The 21,623-nt window shown below is 36.8% G+C and overlaps 1 protein-coding gene across 1 annotated transcript in view; it reads left to right on the top strand.

The window, feature by feature from the left end:
- Positions 1-21,623, top strand: part of LOC143222318 (contactin-2-like) — a 65,916-nt gene that overhangs the window by 36,417 nt on the left and 7,876 nt on the right. Inside the window, exons 3-11 of the mRNA XM_076448689.1 lie at positions 10,245-10,580; positions 13,969-14,268; positions 14,574-14,828; positions 16,016-16,297; positions 16,689-16,955; positions 18,231-18,569; positions 18,772-19,068; positions 19,817-20,002; positions 20,717-20,812. Coding sequence (XP_076304804.1) covers positions 10,245-10,580; positions 13,969-14,268; positions 14,574-14,828; positions 16,016-16,297; positions 16,689-16,955; positions 18,231-18,569; positions 18,772-19,068; positions 19,817-20,002; positions 20,717-20,812 — 2,358 coding nt within the window. The remainder of the gene's footprint in view (positions 1-10,244; positions 10,581-13,968; positions 14,269-14,573; positions 14,829-16,015; positions 16,298-16,688; positions 16,956-18,230; positions 18,570-18,771; positions 19,069-19,816; positions 20,003-20,716; positions 20,813-21,623) is intronic.

Here is a 21,623-nt window from a genome sequence, read left to right on the forward strand (position 1 = left end):
GCCATCTTAGACTCGTCTCATTGTAGACCTAAAAAACTTCGTTGTAATTTTACTGCTCTGAACGCATAAATGTTGTGTAAACTATATTAATAAATAGTATATTTTATCCTATTTGATTTTTTATTGGAAGATGCACAGGCACGTAGCCAATCAAATCACGACAAATGTAAATCATCACATTTCTTGGAAACGTGACTAAACTTACTGTTGTTCATTCAACATTGTTTTTCATTAGTAGCAACAACTTATCTCTTCGTCAGTATTACAGATGTGGTGGTTAGCGCTTTCAACTTGCGATCAGTGCCTCATGGGTTCGAATCTCTCGTCACATTAAATATGCTCTCTCCTTCAGCCATGGGTTATTATAATCCACTATTGGTAAAATAATAGGTGGTGTGGATTGTTTTTTCTGATCTTCAGCTAAAAAGTTACGTTGAGTTATTTGTAGAACTTTGGATGGAACTAAACTTTTTTATTCCAAGACCTGAAGTTTACACCAACTAAATTATTGTGTTTTCTCTTTTTGAGCTGATGTGGAGTTCTAAGGATCTAACTTTTGTAAAAAAAACAAACAACCTTCATTGACACAAATCGAAGATCGCGGGCTCCAATCCCCGTCACATCAAACATGCTCGTCCTTTCAGCCGTAGGGGTGTTATAAGTTACCATTATTGGTTCATAAAAGAGTAGCCCAAGAGTTGGTGGTGGGTGGTTGATGACTGGCTGCCTTCCCTGTAGTCTTACACTGCTAAATTAGGGACTGCTAGCGCAGATAGCTCTCGTGTAGTGTTGCGCGAAATTCAAAAAAGATAAAAGAAAATCGAATCTTTCAAAGATTGTCTGTCAACGTGACGAAAATACGAAAAATTTGGAACATTGGCAGTTAAAGATACGGACGGAGTTCTTATGGTTTATTGTTTCATTCTCGACAATACAGTCAGAAATAATACTCAGCGAATAAATAATTTTTTATTTCCCTGCTATTTCTTCCAAAACGACCAAAACGATTTTGATGGATTACATCGCCGAACAATATACACGACTAGTTTCCTACGGTTGAGAAATCCTCCGTGCTTTGTTGTTTAAGATCTCACAGGTTGAAGTCTGGATTTGATACCTATCCACCAGATGTGCAAAGCAAACAAGATTAACATGGTTTTTAGTCAGCACGTGAGATCTTATCAGCACGTTCAAATCAGCCACTTGGACTTCTGCGTCACGACTTTGTTTTAACCGTCTGGAAATGAGGTTTCTCCGAAGCAGGGGCGGAGATGGTTATAACGATTAAAAAAAACTAAACACTCGGAGCTTAGTTAGCCATTAATTTTATTGGAGAACGACCGATAAGCTCAAGGGATGTTTTTATTGGTGTTTCGTAAAATATCGAATGCGTATATAAAACACAGTAAAATATGTAGCATTTTGTTTTGAAATTTATTTCGTCCGGCTGCTCTAGTGCCAGGGGCCAGTGAACAAACTTGCCAATGCTCAGAAGTATGTTAAACCGCAGAAGTGATTTCTAAGTTCACTCTTAAACATCAGCCATAATCTAACACACGGTTATTAAAAAAAATTATCTTGCAGTGTTAGCTGTCTCTCTCCCCTAATTTTAGTTTGGGCTTCTGCATTTTAAACGCATTAGTTCTTAGTTAATGTATAATGCCCAGCGTGACTCGGTCAGCCTCCAACAAAAACACATAATAGTTCTAACCCTCTGGTATTGTCTGTGCCCTGTAATTATGTTACGTCATGGTTATGGTAAGCAGATACGTGCTGCTACTGGTATTTTGCCCGTACGGTTTATTTTTCCCCCTCTCTAAGGCTAAATTCTTAACTTCAAGGACAAGCACCTCGAAACAAAATGGATTATATTCGAATTGAGGCTCCGAATATGCCTACTTTAACCGTTACGTAGGTAGTATATATATGCGCACAAAAACATCCGATGTATTAAGAAGATATGTGCAATATACACTTCTGAATACAAAAAAAAATGGATACTTTACGTGCATTGTAAATATTGTACGTTAGAAAGAATTAGAACAAAGTGTGCATTGTGCTTTAGACATTGTGTTATATAATATTAGACTTCATTGTGCCTTAAACATTTGGCTTTATGTGACATTGGCACAAAGTTTGTGTTCCGCCTTACATATTGTAGCACTTACACTATTTACTTGGATTTCTGATTAATTAATCTTAAATACATATAAGCGTTCCATATGATTTGAGTTTTGAGAATCCATTGATTTTGTTCTAAGTACGTGTAACTTACTCTGAGTGTAAGTTGTTATTGCTCCTGTGTTGTTGTTTTCTACGAGTTGTGGACTTAAATACCACTATATTTACGTTTTCTTTGAGATTTCAATCAGTTTTAAAGAAAAAAGTCGGTACATATAACTTATTACAACACAACTGTATTCACTTTTGACAATAATTAAAAGTCATAGTTCGCGATCCGTTGCCCCCCCCCCAAAATGATAGTGAACACTGGAACGGTAAACATGCCATTCAAATTATGCTTGTAGGTCAGGCGTGAGTTTGATGTGTGTGTGTGTGTGTGTTTTCTTATAGCAAAACCATATCGAGCTATCTGCTGAGCCCACCGATGGGAATCGAACCCTTACTTTTAGCATTGTAAATCCGTAGACTTACCACTTTACAAGCGGGGGGTAAGAGTGCCCCAAGAGTTAGCAGTGGTTGCTACTCACTAACCGTTTTCTTCCTTGTCTATCATCAAGGACCCCTGTGTTCATATTGCTTTGTTTAAAGTTAAGAATGGCTGTATTTTGTTTCCTGTATAAGACAATTGTTTCACGTCACTATAAATTATGTTTTTAGGAACAAGGAAGTTAGTTATGAAATAGAAAGAAGAGATTACTCAGATTAGCCAAACAGAGATGTTACCTCTTTTGGAAAAAACCATTATTTTTCATATAACGCTTATACATACGCAGTAAAACAAAGTTGGCTGATTAACTGGCTATCTTTGCTGTCATCCAACCGTGTTTAAACAGCAAAGGGCCTTGGCAAATTGGCTGTGACTCCAGAAAATTCTAAAAGTATAATATTCTCAGACGTGTTTTCAGTTCTCTTGAGTTTTCATCAAAACATTTTCCTCTGAACAAGAATTATCTTACCTAGTGACCAATTATTTATGTGCAATTACTTGACCATTTGAACACATAAATAGGAGTCGATGGTGACTCAGTAATTAACGTGCCCTGACTGTGTATTCAGGTGTCATTAACAAACTGCTTTCCTTCTAGTTCATTACCTCGAAATCACAGATAATTATGAACAGACAGGTTTTCGCGGAAAATTCAAATAAATAAATGTTTATATGTTTAACTCGTTTCGCGTCTAAATTTACAAATGATTGAACTTTTATTTTTTACATAAGTCTATTTCTTTCTATTGTTTTCCTCTATTTGCCGACAGGACTGTTCTGTGTTTAAACTAAACAAATCTCTCATTAGCGCTTTTCCCTTCATTTTCACTAATTGTTTGAGGACCGCTATGGCCAGGTAGTTAAGGCACTCGACTCGTAATCTGAGGATCGCGGGTTCGAATCCCCGTCACACCAAACATGCTCGCCCCTTCAACTGTGGGGGCGTTATATAGTGACGGCTAATTTCACTATTCGTTGGTAAAAGAGTAACCTAAGAGTTGGCGGTGAGTGGTGATGATTAACTAACTGCCTTCCCTCTAGTCTCACAATGCTAAATTAGGGACTGCTAAGGTTGATAGAACTCGTGTAGCTTTGCCTAAATTCAAAAACAAACAAACAAACTAATGTTTGATTTGTAGATTAGCATGTTAATACCCGTTAGTTCATGGTATTTAAACACGTTATCACCAGTAACATTGGAGTTGATAATTTCCTTGAAAGAAAAAAAAACAAAATTTGGTTTCAAACGTAACTTTCGTTAAAAGTGTTTGTGAAATGCTGGCGTAACTTGTTTTACAGTATATGCCAAATCTCCTTCAATATTTTTAGGTTAAAGTAAAGAAAGATCTATAAAGAGTATTGACAGTTTCTCAGGTTCAAATTAAACAGTAGATTTAAACTGATACATCGGTAATAATCACAAAACATGCCTTGTAATAACTGACACTTCGTTAATTTAAATGGCCCGGCATAGCCACGTGGTTGAAGTACTTGACTCGCAGTTTGCGGGGTGTGGGCTGGGATCTCTATTCCTTCTCCCCTCCCACACACACACACACACAAAATTCTAGCCATTTCAGTCATTACAATGTGCGGTCAATCCCACTATTCCTTGGTAAGAGAGTTTCTTACACTGTTAATTAAGAGGTAGCTAGTACATACACCTTAGGGTAACTTTGCGCGAAATTTAAAATAAAATAATCGTTTATTTAATGTGACTTGATAGTAAAGCTATAAACTATAAAACTAGGCATGAATCCGGAAACATATTAAAGTTAAATGTGCCCACCACGTGCATTATAAGATACCAAATTTCACTGCAGCTTTGGTATTGAGTCTAGGCTGAAACTAACCATTGTTAAGTTATAGCTACATTGATGGAAATTAATTTTTTTTTTAATTTCAGGGCTTGCAGGCAAACAGAGTGCGTGATCACGTTCGTAACTACGATTCTGACGGTGTTTCAAGGCACGTTAAAAGTTGTTTCTTAGCAACGTTAACAAACGTCCATCTTGTGCTTGTTACTGCGGGCAATGTCTTGTAGTCATACCTCCACCCTTAGTAATAGAAATAAAGTTTATGTTGGTTGTTTCAAATGCACTTTTAAAATAATAAATGCCGCCTCTGTCTGATAAACCCTCTGTTTCAAGGACAAACTGCTTTGTTCTGCTGGTACCATCATAAGACTTAGACGGACTAGATGCTTCAAGGCCTAACTGCCCGCATTTCGGTGACCATTTAGAGATGGTTAATTGGTCAAAATACCAAATAACGTAAACAAAGGGCGTTTTGTGCAATAAATGCACTTAAGGTTGTTGGCGTTTCAAGAACACCGACTTGTTTATTGCTCTAACAAAGTATTTCAATACGACCACACCAACGCTCTAGCAATTGTAATACAGTTTATATGAACTAAAGCTTGCCCTAATCGTTAAATTTCTCACTTCCCCAAAGCATATTAACCTAAAAAAACTGCATTTTTTCTGTGGAGAGTATTCAAACATAGCAGTACTTGGGCATATCTCTACGGAAATAGATGTTTGGATAACGGTTTTATTTTTTTCATATACTTCTATCTAAAATATAAATAAATAAGAATTTATTATGTGCAACATATATCTTTAAAAGTTAAATTATCACAAATAATTTACTTTTGTAACTCAGCATATTTTCAAAGCTAGCTATTTCATATCCCATGTGTTCTAGTGGCTAGGATACCTGGCTTTCATCCAGGAGAACCGGGTTCGATTACCGACATGTGAAGTTCTCATTTTGGCCCCGGCACGGCCAGGTGGTTAAAACGCTCGATTCGTAATCCCAGGGTCGAGGGTTCGAATCTCCGTCACACCAAACATGCTCGGCCTTTCAGTCATAGGGGTATTATAATGTGACGGTCAATCCCACTATTCGTTGATAAAAGAGTAGCCCAAGAGTTGGCAGTGGTTGGTGATGACTAACTACCTTCCCTTTAGTCTTACACTGCTAAATTAGGAATGACTAGCGCAGATAGCCCTCGTGTAGCTTTGCATAAGATTTAAAACAAACAGAAACAAGCTAACGATTTCAAAAGTTGCATTCCCTAGTGTCTCAGCTTTAGGCTTGTGGGCTCATAACGCTAAAATTCCGAGTTTGATCACTACAATGTGCAAAGCGCAGTTATTTTGCTATATACCTTTCGTTTTTACTTTTTTATTACGATTTTTAATCACGAAAAATTCATTGTGGCTGAAAAAAAACACGTAAAAAAAGCTTTTGTTCAACACCTGGCGAGCATTACAGAGATAAAAATATTCGTAATTTTCATTGTTTCGTGTTTCTAACACACACACACACAAATTGTACCTGATTGGATTAAATCCAAATGGAATGTCGGAAATATTTGGATTGCCGGGTTTACCGGTGTGGGTCCCGGCACGGCCAGGCGGGTTAAGACGTTCGACTCATAATCCGAGGGTCGCGGATTCGAATCCCGGTCGCACCAAACATGCTTGCCCTCTCAACCATGAGTGCATTATAATGCGACGGTCAATCCCACTATTCGTTGGTAAAAAAGTAGTCCAAAAGTTGGCGGTGGGTGGTGATGACTTGTTACCTTCCTTCTTGTCTTACACTGCTAAATTAGGGACGGCTGGCGCAGATAGCTCTTGTGTAGCTTTTCGCGAAATTCAAAAAACAAACCTGTTTGTAAAGAAAAGACGCCTTTTACTTCCTCTCCAGCCATTAACGGTCAGAGTTGACATTTTATTCCTAATTTACTGTTTTCGAAAATAAAAACTGAATTCGCTACGCGGCAATTGTTTTACTTCCAAAACAGAGCAACAAACTGTTTTATTATCTCACTTTTCATTTGATAATCTCAGACGATCTTCCTACACTGTTGGAAGCCATGTTGTCTCTATTACACGATTGGTTTATTTATGTTTTTTCAGCATATCGAAAAGGCTAATAAACCACTAGGGCGATGTGAATTGGATTTGCCCAGAACATCCAGTGTGGTGTTTCACCCTACTGGGACAGCAGTCATCAACTGACACTTGCATTTCCTTTCTTCCAGTGGTACCCTGTTGAGAATTTTTTTTACAAGCCCTCTGGTGGGTAAAATGAGCAAGGCGTTTTTACGATTGTTTTTACTATTTCTATTCCAGTAATATAACGGACATACTGAAGACCCTTAATGTTGTAAAACAAAATGACTTTAAATCACATGTGAATCTTTACCCCAGATAGCCGTAACTTCGTAATTTGCAGTTCGTATAACTGACGTGTGACAGCGAAGTTGCTTTTACTAATTGTTATGCTTGCTTGTTTTTTAATTTCGCACAAAGCTACTCGAGGGCTATCTTTCTGAACAGTTGCCCTCACGTGGAGATGGCGTGAGAACAAGGTTATTTTTAATTTGAAAATTTCAAATCCTGTCGAAAATAGTCTATTAAAATTGAACATTAGTTGGTGTATGACAAGAACACTGTTTGTGACAGTGTGACATGTAACTTATTTTATTATTAACACTTGCTATAGCGTTTACAATTTGTCTGTAATAGTTTGGTTTGTTTTTGAATTTCGTGCAAAGCTACGCGAGAGCTATCTGTGCAAGCCGTCCCCTAATTTAGCAGTGTAAGACTAGAGAGAAGGCAGCTAGTCATCACCACCCACCGCCACCTCTTGGGCTACTCTTTTACCAACGAATAGTGGGATTGACCGTCACATTATACACCCCCACGGCTGAAAGGGCGAACATGTTTGGTGCGATGATTCGAACCCGCGACCTTCATATTACGAGTCGAACGCCTTAACCCACCTGGCCATGCCGGGCCAATTGTTATGCTAAAACGACAAGTTAAACATAGAAATAACAGTTGGTTTTAACTAGACATTTTCACATTTTCCCTTCTTCTCGGTCTTTGTCGTAATTTTCATGTATTCATTGAGCGCATGTTAATTATAATTCAGTGTTTGAATGACATTCTGTTGTATAATTTAATTTATATAAATAATATTCGGACATAAAAATTAAACAGCTCCACCAGTGAAGAAACTAGAAACGTCGTTTTTAAAGTTCAGAGCAGTGGTTCGTGAAAACGTCCGTTACAAACTGATGAACTGTATCTTGCAGTGTTGTATTAGGTAGTTTTAGTACTGTAGTCCTATCTAGTAGGCAACGCTTTGAACGTTTTAGATACATAGGAATTGCACCTTCCATGACAACTAAACGTATAAGGAACAACATGGTTCGTACGTGAAACCAGTTCAGTACAGAATACTTCCTGTTTGATAAGTGTTCATAATTTTGTAACTGAAAAACCGGTATTATTATTCTTCCATCTAGTACCTTTCCATCACTTTACCCCCCCCTCCTTCCCCAATCTTTGTAATCTTGTTCCTCCTAACTTGGTAGAAGTAACTTGTTATTCAAGTACTGAAATCAGACATTGTCCTCTGCTTTACTAAATGCGATCACACGCAACACATAAGAAACTATTTGAAATAAACCAGTTACCGCATTTTACTCACCTGTTGCTTTAATATCTCGCCAAAAATGTAGATTTATATTTTCGTTCAACACCATATAAAACCTTTCGTGAACAGCTAGTATTAGTAATAAATAAATCATAAACATAAATGAGTAGGTGTGCATTTACGTTTCATCGCTGTTTGCTTATGTATGAAGATGTTATTCGTATTGTTACTGTGTTTTCTCTGAGTCTTGTAGAACAAGAAACAGATAGACATCACTAGTTAGCACTTCGTGCTAAAGTAACGAAAAACAAGTGTAAAACCCACACGAATGATCCAATGTCCAAGTGCTCAACTGATATGAGAAAGGTCTGACTTACATACACCAATAAAGTTTGTTTACTGTAAGCGTTGTGAATCCAACGGTCAGGGTCTTCAAGTAAAACACAGTTTAAATATGAATGCGACGGTATCTGACAACAAACATTACCGAATATTATTTATTTAAATATACTGTGTATTCAACAAAAATCGTAAACTTTATAGTATTACGTTTCTAGACGTAATCAACAAAGGGGTTATTTTTTACTTTACATTAATGTAATACTACGTGTTACCTGAATCAGTTTCAGCAAAGTAATCATTTCGGTGTTAATAATATATGATTAGTTCAAACGGTAACTGTGTACTGTTTAGTGGTGAGGTCGCTTAGAAACAAACATTTTAGAATATTTCAAACGGTAACTGTGTACTGTTTAGTGGTGAGGTCGCTTAGAAACAAACATTTTAGAATATTTCAAACGGTAACTGTGTAGTGTTTAGTGGTGAGGTGCTTAGAAACAAACATTTTAGAATATTTCAAACGGTAACTGTGTACTGTTTAGTGGTGAGGTCGCTTAGAAACAAACATTTTAGAATATTTCAAACGGTAACTGTGTAGTGTTTAGTGGTGAGGTGCTTAGAAACAAACATTTTAGAATATTTCAAACGGTAACTGTGTACTGTTTAGTGGTGAGGTCGCTTAGAAACAAACATTTTAGAATATTTCAAACGGTAACTGTGTACTGTTTAGTGGTGAGGTCGCTTAGAAACAAACATTTTAGAATATTTCAAACGGTAACTGTGTAGTGTTTAGTGGTGAGGTGCTTAGAAACAAACATTTTAGAATATTTCAAACGGTAACTGTGTACTGTTTAGTGGTGAGGTCGCTTAGAAACAAACATTTTAGAATATTTCAAACGGTAACTGTGTACTGTTTAGTGGTGAGGTCGCTTAGAAACAAACATTTTAGAATATTTCAAACGGTAACTGTGTAGTGTTTAGTGGTGAGGTGCTTAGAAACAAACATTTTAGAATATTTCAAACGGTAACTGTGTAGTGTTTAGTGGTGAGGTCGCTTAGAAACAAACATTTTAGAATATTTCAAACGGTAACTGTGTACTGTTTAGTGGTGAGGTCGCTTAGAAACAAACATTTTAGAATATTTCAAACGGTAACTGTGTAGTGTTTAGTGGTGAGGTGCTTAGAAACAAATATTTTAGAATATTTCAAACGGTAACTGTGTACTGTTTAGTGGTGAGGTCGCTTAGAAACAAACATTTTAGAATATTTCAAACGGTAACTGTGTAGTGTTTAGTGGTGAGGTGCTTAGAAACAAACATTTTAGAATATTTCAAACGGTAACTGTGTACTGTTTAGTGGTGAGGTCGCTTAGAAACAAACATTTTAGAATATTTCAAACGGTAACTGTGTAGTGTTTAGTGGTGAGGTGCTTAGAAACAAACATTTTAGAATATTTCAAACGGTAACTGTGTACTGTTTAGTGGTGAGGTCGCTTAGAAACAAACATTTTAGAATATTTCAAACGGTAACTGTGTACTGTTTAGTGGTGAGGTCGCTCAGAAACAAATATTTTACGTGTGTATATTATCTGTTCTCCACATATTAAATAATAAAGCTTCCTGACACAAACTTTTCATTATTAACGTGTCGCATTTAATTACGTGTTGTTCTAGTGGTTAATTTATTACGAAACAAAAAACACCTGTTGCACGTAGCTTTTGAAGGAATCTTTGTTTGATGTTGTTTTGTTTTAAATTTTCATACTACATATTTCTAGGTCTAGTTACCACACAAGTTCTTCCAAATGAAACTAAAGATGTGATGGACGGGGAAAACGTCCGGCTGCCGTGTAGGTTCAATCCATCATTCGCCACGCGCAATATTCAGTATTACTGGAACCGAAGTAACAGGAACGGTAAAGACGTGGCAGTAATAAAAGAAATCTCATTCGATGCTCACTATGAGGTTGAATTCGCACCTCACGAGGGAAGGTACGACCTGGTCATTGCACGTGCGAACTACGAAGCAGATAATGGACAGTTCGACTGCAAGATCAAAGAAGGAGGAAGCGGAGATGACATATTTGTCCAGACATTCCTCGTCACCGTGCTCAGTAAGTGCCATAATAGTCGGTGTTTGTCTGTTCTGAAGACGCGCATGCGCAAGCACTTCTAATTTCAACAGATTTAAATGAAACGTGGATATGACTATATACTTTAATGGTAGATATTTTAAACAGTTTATGAAAGTTTTAAATACAAAGAAGGCCTAACTCTAGGTCGTAGAATAACATTATAGTATTTACTGATAGTTCTAAGCAAGGTAAATTTTAGTCCTAACTAAATTAAAGTAAAAAAAAAAAAAATGTACATAATATACAGTGTTAATTGAAACTCTAACCCTAACCCAGTTAAGCCAAAGACAGATGGACTAAAATAACTAAAGTATTTCGGTGTCTGAGATTATAATTTCTTTTTTTATTATTTTCGAAATCTTGTATTTAAAGAAGTACTGTTGGAATAAATTGGGAGTAGCTTGGGATTAGCGTGCTGGGCTGTGGATCGGAAGGTTAAACCTTCACTAGATATGTCGCTTATGACGCTCTGAACTTTCAGTTGAGGGTGCGTTATAAACATTACCGTTAAATCTGTTATTATATTATATGTCGACATTTGGGCGGCGGGTAGTGCTGATTCGTCGTCTTCCCTCTCAGTATTTGAAAATTATGGACGACTAGGTTTAATTTTTAGGGTCTCTGACACGTTCAAACGTATGACTAAAAGCTTTATTTTTTCTTAACACTAGTAGTTTTACTTTCTTCGTAGTGTTCTAATTTTTTATTTTCCTGTTTTTTTTATAGAGAATCAGATATTTTTTTAATGATATCGAGTCATGAGAATTCATTAAGGTAGTGTGTGAATTGCAGATACTAACCTTAAATGTTAATGGCTTTTTTTTCCTGAATATGTTAGCCATTAACCTCTCAGACAGTCAGCGCAGATAGCCTTAGAGTGGCTTTGTGCAAAATTCAAACCAAACCAAACATTTTATCTTCTTATTTTTACTTACAACGCTAACATAACACGTATTTCTTCAATATATATATAATGACCCGGCATGGCCAGGCGGTTAAGACACACGACTCATAATCCGAAGGTCGTGGGTTCGAACCCCCATCACAACAAACATGCTCGACCTTTCAGCCGTGGGGCGTTGTAATGTGACAGTCAAAGAGTAACCAAAAGTTGGCGGTGGGTGGTGATGACTAGCTGCCTTCCTTCTAGTCTTACACTGCTAAATTAGAGACGGCTGACGCAGATAGCCCTTGAGTAGCTTTACGCGAAATTCAAAACAAAAACTATATAATTCTGAAACTGCAAAAATATTATAGTTCTAAGCCTAACCGTTACTTTGATTTTTGAAACTCGTGTGTTTGTTATTCGTAACTTTCCTTCTTACAGTAACTAGCTGCGGTATTAATCTTCCAGAAACGTGTGGAAGCGATCCTGTGTTTGTCACAGTTAATGTGACACAGTTGAAGGACAATGTTACAGTGGTGTCTAACTGTATCCCCTTCTATAATCGAATCATATATAAAGTCATGTTTATTATAAACATGCTCTGATACTGTAACAAGATAACTGATAATCGTAAAACCGTAGCTACAAATTATTATGAGGATATTTTGCAGTTTGTAAACTGTTGTCAGTAAGGATTAAACGAACGATCAGTTCCTTTGTAGAAACTGGGGACAATTGACTTACTCAGTATTAATAATAGTATTACATTTTAGACAGTATTAATGACATTGCATTCTAGTCAGTATTAGTAACATTACATTCTAGCCAGTACTGTATTATTAATAATATATTATTATTAGACCCACACAGGGAAATAAGATCAATTATGCTTACCAAAAGGACTTCTTTTAACAGTTCTGTATCCGACGAGAACAACCATTTTATCACAAAAATTATCGACTTTCACATCATATTGAGTGGTTTCACGTTTTTGGTTGTTGAAATACGTGTTGTGAAGAGCTAACAACAACTAAAAGTTAATTGATTCATTTTCCATGTAAACCACACAGGAGACATCCAGCAGCAATTTGTGAGTCGGTTTCTAATACTGATAACAAAATTCGTGAATCCACGAGAAATTTGTTCCATAAGTAGTTTATCAAAAGCAAAAGCTTTAACATTCGGGCATGCTCGTCGGATACAGAACTGTTAAAAGAAGTCCTTTTGGTAAGCATAATTGATCTTATTTCCCTGTGTGGGTCTAATAATAATATATTATTAATAATACAGTACTGGCTAGAATGTAATGTTACTAATACTGTCTAAAATGTAATACTATTATTAATACTGAGTAAGTCAATTGTCCCCAGTTTCTACAAAGGAACTGATCGTTCGTTTAATCCTTACTGACAACAGTTTACAAACTGCCAAATATCCTCATAATAATTTGTAGCTACGGTTTTACGATTATCAGTTATCTTGTTACAGTATCAGAGCATGTTTATAATAAACATGACTTTATATATGATTCGATTATAGAAGGGGATACAGTTAGACACCACTGTAACATTGTCCTTCAACTGTGTCACATTAACTGTGACAAACACAGGATCGCTTCCACACGTTTCTGGAAGATTAATACCGCAGCTAGTTACTGTAAGAAGGAAAGTTACGAATAACAAACACACGAGTTTCAAAAATCAAAGTAACGGTTAGGCTTAGAACTATAATATTTTTGCAGTTTCAGAATTATATAGATTTTGTTTTGAATTTCACGTAAAGCTACTCAAGGGCTATCGGGGGACTTTCAGCATCTGGTAGTTTTCCAACTAGGTAAACAGCTATTATTGCCTTGTACAGAAACCTTGACAAATAATTGTTCAGAGACACTTCACCTTGGCCTTTAATGATCCAAAGACGCTTTACCTTGGCCTTTGTTCTTAACGTTAATAATGATCCAAAGACGCTTTACCTAGGCCTTTGTTCTTAACGTTAATAATGATCCAAAGACGCTTTACCTTGGCCTTTGTTCTCAACGTTAATAATGATCCAAAGACGCTTTACCTTGGCCTTTGTTCTTAACGTTAATAATGATCCAAAGACGCTTTACCTTGGCCTTTGTTAATTCCAAAACGCTTTACCTTGGCCTTTGTTCTTAACGTTAATAATGATCCAAAGACGCTTTACCTTGGCCTTTGTTCTTAACGTTAATAATGATCCAAAGATGCTTTACCTTGGCCTTTATTCTTAACGTTATGTTTCTTGGAAAATATAACAAATTTACAGGATTTTTTCTAAGTGGGGATCCTGATATTACAGCAGTAACATGAAATAAGTGTCAGAGCTAAATGTTATTACAGAATTTTGTTTAGATGCTCTAAAACTGTTATATTATTTCACGATGAAAATTCAGAAATCGACAATAAAAATCGTAAACAAACAGTTTCATGAGTGTAAAATCATGTTCCTTCCTCATTCTAGTTTCTCCAGGTCCTCCGGTTGTAACACCCAACAATCCAACTGCCCGAGAAGGAGAACCATTCGTTTTAACCTGCTCCAGCCAGGGTGGATCTCCTGACCCGGTAATTCAGTGGTATCGCCAGGGTGTGCTTCTAGAAGGAGAAGTCCAGAACGGTAATTCACGAGACAAGCCCACTGTCAGTATTCTCACAATTACTCCTGGAGTGGAAGATGATGGCGCACCTTACCGGTGTACCGTGTGGAATCGAGCAATCCGAGAAGAACAGATGAAAATGGTTACGGTTAATCTTCGAGTTCACTGTACGTTATCTATTCACGTCACTTTTCTGACTGTATTGTTACTGAGTTTTAAAAGTTAAGTTTTATTTTTAAATTCTGCGTAATTTTAGGGACCGGTTATTTTAACGAAAGACTACATATAATACAAGGAAACATGTTATATATATATATATATATATAAGCATACTTATTAATTAATTCAAGCGCATTGTTGCATGAAAATCAAAGAACAGTAGCAGATTCTGGGTTTGATAACGTCTTAAAATCTTTTGTTTGATAGCTTGTTAAAGCTTGTGTTTGATAAAAATTTCATTGTTCGATTACAGATGCACCCAGAGTTACCGTCGGGCCATACAATCCCTTAAATATTCTAGAGGGCCAAGATGCTCATCTGGTGTGCTCTACTGTAGCCAATCCTCCTGTCAGATCGATGAGGTGGTTAAAAAATGGTCAGTTATTGTCCACCTCTTCAAACCACACTATTCCAGCTGTCACGCGTGAAGACAGTGGGTTATACACGTGCAACGCTGACAATGGATTCGGACATACAAGCGAAGCCAAGCTGGAAATATCGGTGCTTTGTAAGTACTTGACTATTGTTCTGTAGATCTCAGTAACACGAGAAAGGTCAGAATACATCCTGTTCTTTCTAAAGTAAGGGGAAAAATGGGATACAGATAGTTAATACTAAGTATCTTTTGGAGTAAAGTCACATTGGACTCGACTTTTGGTGTTGTAAGTCCATATTTGAATGTTTACTGCTCTAATGTGTCGTTTAATTCATTTTCAGAGCATATTGTACTTGAAGCTCTCATTTGTTAGAAATAGATGTTTGTTTTTTTATTTCGCGCAAAACTACACGAGGGCTATCTGTGCTAGCCGTACCTAATTTAGCAATGTAATACTAGAGGGAAGGGCAGCTAGTCATCACTACCCACCGCCAACTCTTTGGCTACTCTTTTACCAACGAAGTGGGATTGACCGAACATTATAACGCACCCACGACTGAAAGGGCGAGCATGTTTGGTGCGACGAGGATTCGAACTCGCGATCCTCGGATTACGAGTCGAGTGCCTTAACCACCTGGCCATGCCCGGGCCTAGAAGTAAAAATGGTTTATTGATAGTGAAGGATCACGTGAAAAATGTATAAATTCGGACTAGATATGTGTTACGAAGAAAACTGTTCAATTATCTCCGCCACGTAAGTTGACGGACGTTAAGTTTTTACACCTGTGTGTCTCTTTGATGGCAAAAATTCTCACAAATGGTTGAATGGATTTGGACGAAAGCTGGTATACATTTGGACAATGACTCAGTGTGTGTTTTCTTATAGCAAAGCCACATCGGGCTATCTACTGAGCCCAATGAGGGGAATCGAACCCCTGAGTTTAGCGTTGTAAATCTGGAGACATACCACTGTACTAGCGGGGAGCTATGACTCACTTTAGAAATGATTAGTTTTTTAAGAATCAAAGTCACAGCAATTCTAAGAAAATCCCTATTTGTTAACACGGGGTCAAATTTTTCACACTATTTGTGACAAACATAAGAAACTATCTTTGAGGATAAACACAAAGCTATACAATGCCCACCACAGCTATCGAAACCAAGTTTGTATCGTTTTCATTCAGCAGCCATACGGTTAAACGATCATTTTTCTCGAATAATACTAAAACAAATTGAGATTTCAGAATTTACAGCAAAATGAAAAACGTAAACCTAAAAAAAAATGTATTGAACTTTAGTACCTTTGTCACCTTTTTCAGATGGACCCAAGGTGACTGTTGAGCCTCTCCGAGAAGCACTTTTAGGAGAATCAGTCATAGTTGTGTGTGATGCTGACTCCAACCCCACACCACATTCACTCCAATGGATCAAAGAAGGAAATTCCTTCTTCAGGCAAACTGGCGATACGTTGAGGTTAAATAGAGTTACAATAGACGATGTAGGGAAATACACTTGTATCGCAACCAACTGGGTACGACCATCGTTTTCTACAATCCAGAAAGAAATGTCCAATAAATCTACTGTAAAAATTGTGGTCAAGCGTAAGTAGTAAAAACTACATTAAATAACTGACATATTATTAATAAGCGCCAAAAAATAACCTCTACGTTTACTTAAAGATTATTAAAACAGATTAAAACGTAACATCATAGAAAACATTGGTTTAAATCTAGTCCTATCGATATACCTTTTAAATTTGGTAATGTAAGTCCAGATTCCAAAGTTTTTAAGCGTGTTTGGTATTCAGTACATTCGAGTTAGATGTTAATTAACAGAATAAATATGCATTTTATCTGATTTTCTTCACGCACTCTATTACAAAACATAGAAGAAACCATTTCAAAACTTTTAAGAAGTAACACTTCCACGTAACACTGTTGTTTTCATCAGTTGTTGTTTTTTTTATCAAAGATCTGTCTGTTCACTTGATAGACAAACCTGGTGTTTCCACCATTATCCCGACGAATCCCATGGCCATATCAAGCAATTCTTTCACTCTCTCTTGTGTTGCTGACCCAGAAGGCTGGCCACAACCTCAGTATCGGTGGTGGCGAGCTGGCCAAGAAAAGATAGTGCTAGCAAAAGCTGCCAATTACACAATCCTTCCTGTCCACATCAGCCACGAAGGACAATATTACTGCCAGGCCGAAAACACTCTGGGTCGTGGAGGAGCCGCTTCAGTGTATCTGACGGTACAGGGTAAGTGGAACCAACGTGTAGTTTGTTTGTTTGTTTTGAATCTCGCGCAAAGCTACTCGAGGACTATCTGTGCTAGCCGTCCCTAATTTAGCAGTGTAAGACTAAAGGGAAGACAGCTTCAGTCATCACCACCCACCGCCAACTCTTGCGCTACTCTTTTAACAACGAATAGTGGGATTGACAGTCACTCAAATACTTCATATATTTCGAAGAAGCTGGCCAGTAACTTGTACCAAAACAAAAACATTTCAGAGGTAACTTGAGATACATGCTGATATCCTAATATTGTAAAGTGTAATTAACATAACACTGAGACAAGTTTAATGTATATAATTAACCCTATACCTGTCCTTTAAATCACGTGCAATCCACAGGACATAATTTTAAAGCGCTCGAGTGTCACACGTGACACGTAGGTACATTTATTGAATGTACGGCTAATGTGGCATTAGGAAACCAGTTCATTTCGGTTGAAGATGTGACATTAGAAGAGAACTTCATATCACCACAGCATCACACGTGACGCTCACATGTTTAGATAAGTTGGTAAGTTACACTCAAGAGAAAATGTAAATCTAGGAAGGATCTTTAACTGCTAGAATAACCTGCCGTACTCTGTTTTGTTCCCCAGTGGCACAGCTGTATGTCTGCGGACTTTATAATTTAAAAGCTAGAAACCGGGTTTCGGTACCCGTTGTGGGCAGAGCACGCATACCCCCCAACGTGTAACATAATACTAGAAGATTTCGCTTCACTCGTATCTAATTTTGTACGTTGTCAAATAAGGTATCCATAGAAATCATAGAAACCATTAAATTTTGTTTTGTTTTTGAATTTCGCGCAAAGCTACTCGAGAGCTTTCTGCGCTAGCCGTCCCTAATTTAGCAGTGTAAGACTAGAAGGAAGGCAGATAGTCATCACCACCCACCGTCAACTCTTGGGGTCTACTCTTTTACTAACGAATAGTGGGATTGACCGTCACATTGTAACTCCCCCACGGTTGAAAGGGCGAGCATGTTTGGTGCGACCGGGATTCGAACCCGCGACCCTCGGATTACGAGTCGAACGCCTTAACACGCTTGGCCATTCCGGGCCCAGAAACCATTAAATGACCGTAAGCGAGGAAAATGTAAAGTGAAGTTAAATTATGAACTCCTTTATAAGTAGGGATGGCTATGAAATAGACTTTTGACATTATGTAAGATGGCGTATAATTATCTTATAATTTACTGTGTATTTGTAAGTTTTGAAAGATTTTGATTTGATTGTTTCCAGAACCACCATCAGTCCTGCTCTCTTTACGTCCTCAAGTCGTTAAGGAAGATGGAGATGAAAGTTTTAGCATTACGTGTAAAGCACGAGGCAAACCGAAACCTTTCGTGAAGTGGCTGCGAAACGAACAGGAAATCAGTGATAACAGTGACTTCTTTCGAGTAGATACAACAAATCAGATTGAGGAAAACAATGCATTTTCTGTTCAGAGCACACTGTACTTCGATGGGCCGAGGAAGAGAGGAAAATCTCTTTCTTCCGCTGATAGAGGGCGCTACAGTTGTTTGTTTGAAAATGGGGTTGGAGAACCGACCAGATCGGACATGAGTTTAAAGATAAAACGTAAGTTAAGCAATTACGAGAGATTACTTTGTATCAACTTTTAGATACGCTATTATTTGTTATGAACAAAAGAACACGAAGAAGGTTATATGTAGGTACACATATATTTATATACATGTATATATATATATATAAAAATATATATATTGTTCCTCAACTATTTGAAAAAGTCTTTTTTTTAATAATATATCAATGATTTCAGATTCACCCTTTGTCCGACATACATATAATAGAGTTGCATTTGACGCTGGCGAGACTGCTGTTCTACAGTGTAAAATACAGGCTTACCCTTCACCCAGCTTTGAGTGGTACTTCAAAGGAAGAATCATAGACAATTACGGTAGCTATGCCGTCAACGTCACGGATCTTGGAGACGATGTCTACGTTGGACTTTTAACAATAAAAGACATAAGAGAATCTGATTATGGAGATTACACCTGTCAGGCTTGGAACAAAGTCGGAGATGATGAAAAAACAATTATAAAATTGGTGATGAAAAGTAAGTGAATAAAATGTTCAGAGGAGTTAATGTAGACTCAGTTAATGTAGACTCAGTTAATGTAGACTCAGTTAATGTAGACTCAGTTAATGTAGACTAAGTTAATGTAGACTAAGTTAATGTAGACTCAGTTAATGTAGACTAAGTTAATGTAGGCTAAGTTAATGTAGAGGCTCAGTTAATGTAGACTCAGAAATACAACTTATTATGTTAACAAAGAATAGTATAATATTGGAGTTCCATTTCACTTAATGTAAACCCGGAAGTCAAATTAACATGTCAAGTGAGACTGTTAACTTTTTTATTGGTAATATATGAAAGTTTCTGGACCAAGGAAGGCCTGAACTAAGTTGTTACTTCACTATTAAATCAGGGTATAAAAAATCCATTGTGACTACTGCTAAATATATTCAGCTACTATTCTAAAAACCAATATTGGACTGGAGTGCCCTCTGAATTACTTTGAATTTCTACGGAGAAAAAATGCCTACGTTTTGTAAATTGATTGTTATGTGCTCCAGAAATGTTTTAAGTTCTACCTTAAGTTAAAATATTGTATAAGTGGTTCATGGGCTTTTGACACTTTTAACATATCTAAGAAACAATGTTTTGACTTTTAGCTTTACAGGGAGTTCTTCATCAAAATATAACCAGACGAAAGGAACATAAGAAATAGCGTACACTCGATTAATTGAACTTAAACTAACCAGATGAAAACAATATGTATGAATGTCTTCCATTTTTCCAGGCGCTCCGGACAGGCCTTCCATGTTAGACATAGTAGACGTTGGCTTTGACAGAATTACCTTGCAATGGTCTGAAGGCTTTAATGGGGGATTTTCGAACACCGAGTTTCTCGTTACTCATACAAACCTGGAAACTGGACATCAAAGAAATGAGTCATGTCGAAGCCACAACCCTTGCCAAATTACAGGTGAATTAAATAAGACATCATATAATCGATTTTCTAGTTGGTTTTAGAAAGATTTTATGAACTCATAGAAACCTAACAAAGATTATTGCAGTATGGAAGCGTAGTGTACTGTTATATAGAAGCGTAGTGTACTGTAATATAGAAGCGTAATGAAGTATACTGTGCTATAGAAATGTAAAACGTTACTATAGTAATGAATCGTTTTTAAATGTAATGTAGTATAAAAGTGTACTGTAGCTACAATTTGCACTACAGTTGAAATACCTTCCATACTTGGCTTTGACAAAATTGCACGTTAAATTGTGACTTAATTATGCATTACTAGGTCACACTACTATTTTTTTTTTTTTTGGTTCGTCAGTTTAGGTTATATTACCCGAGATTAATGCCTTAATAACAACAGTGTAGTAATTACCCCGTAGTTTTCTGTCTTAAAAATATATTAATAATAATTAAAGTGAAAGCTATAGGAAGTAATAGTGTTAACTTTTGTCTTGTGTTAGTTTGTGATACTTGCCATCAAAAAATTTGTGAAAATTCATGTACATTTGAAGAATCGATTTTTGTCAGAAATCCACGTATTTAAGGTACTCGTAAGCTGTCTTAACTAATGTCATAACATATTGATAAACATTATTAATGCTTGTCTATATGTGATATAATCGTGAACTGATGTCCTTACCCGTTCATTGAAACTATTTTGTCAACTGGCAGGTCTACAATCGAAGAGGGCGTATACGTTTAAAGTGATGGCAGTCAATCCCCGTGGGTACAGTCCTTACTCTGATGAGGTATCGGTCGTCACCAAAGGTAATTTTTTATTTCATTTCACTTCAGAACATGCCAACCAAACTACCTCTATCATATCCAGTACCGACAAGGCCTTACTCCCAGTACGAGTGCTGGTCGGGTCGGCTGGAATGTGATCGCCATATAGTTAGAACGTAAAATATGTTTTAATCCAGAATATTTTAAAAAAGTTAACTGTTACTTATTAAACATAAGGTTTCTTGCCTCATTTTGTTAATAGAGCCGTAAGGAAATATAACAAAATAAATGTTGAACAAAAAGTAAAAGATGCATTTGGTAGGCCCCGGCATGGCCAGGTGGTTAAGGTTTTCGACTCGTAATCTGAGGGGCGTGGGTTAGAATCCCCGTTACCCCAAACATGTTCGTTCTTTCAGCAGTGAGAGTGTTATAATGTGACGATCAATTCCACTATTCATTGGTAAAAGAGCCTCAGAGTTAGCAGTGGGTGGTGATGACGAGCTGCCTTCCCTCTAGTCTTATCCTGCTAAATTAAAGACGACTAGCGCAGATAGCCGTCGTGTAGCTTTGCGCGAAATTAAAAAAAAACATTTTCCGAATTAGATAAAAATAAATGTTGTTTTACCATATAGTTTGTAAGGTCAAATTTTTTTATAAATTCAAAAAACAAAACATTTACAGACCTTTGAATAAAAGTAATATGAAATAAATCCAATGGAGAAAACAGGTATATATGAAGGTCAGTGTTAATGTACTTGTGAATACATTGTTCAAACTCGAAATAATTTAAACCTTGAATAAATGAACACAAAAGAAATGTTAAAAAAAAGTGAAAACTCTGTACCAGCTGAAA

Source organism: Tachypleus tridentatus, chromosome 1, assembly GCF_004210375.1.
Source record: "Tachypleus tridentatus isolate NWPU-2018 chromosome 1, ASM421037v1, whole genome shotgun sequence".
NCBI classification, from domain to species: Eukaryota; Metazoa; Arthropoda; class Merostomata; order Xiphosura; family Limulidae; genus Tachypleus; species Tachypleus tridentatus.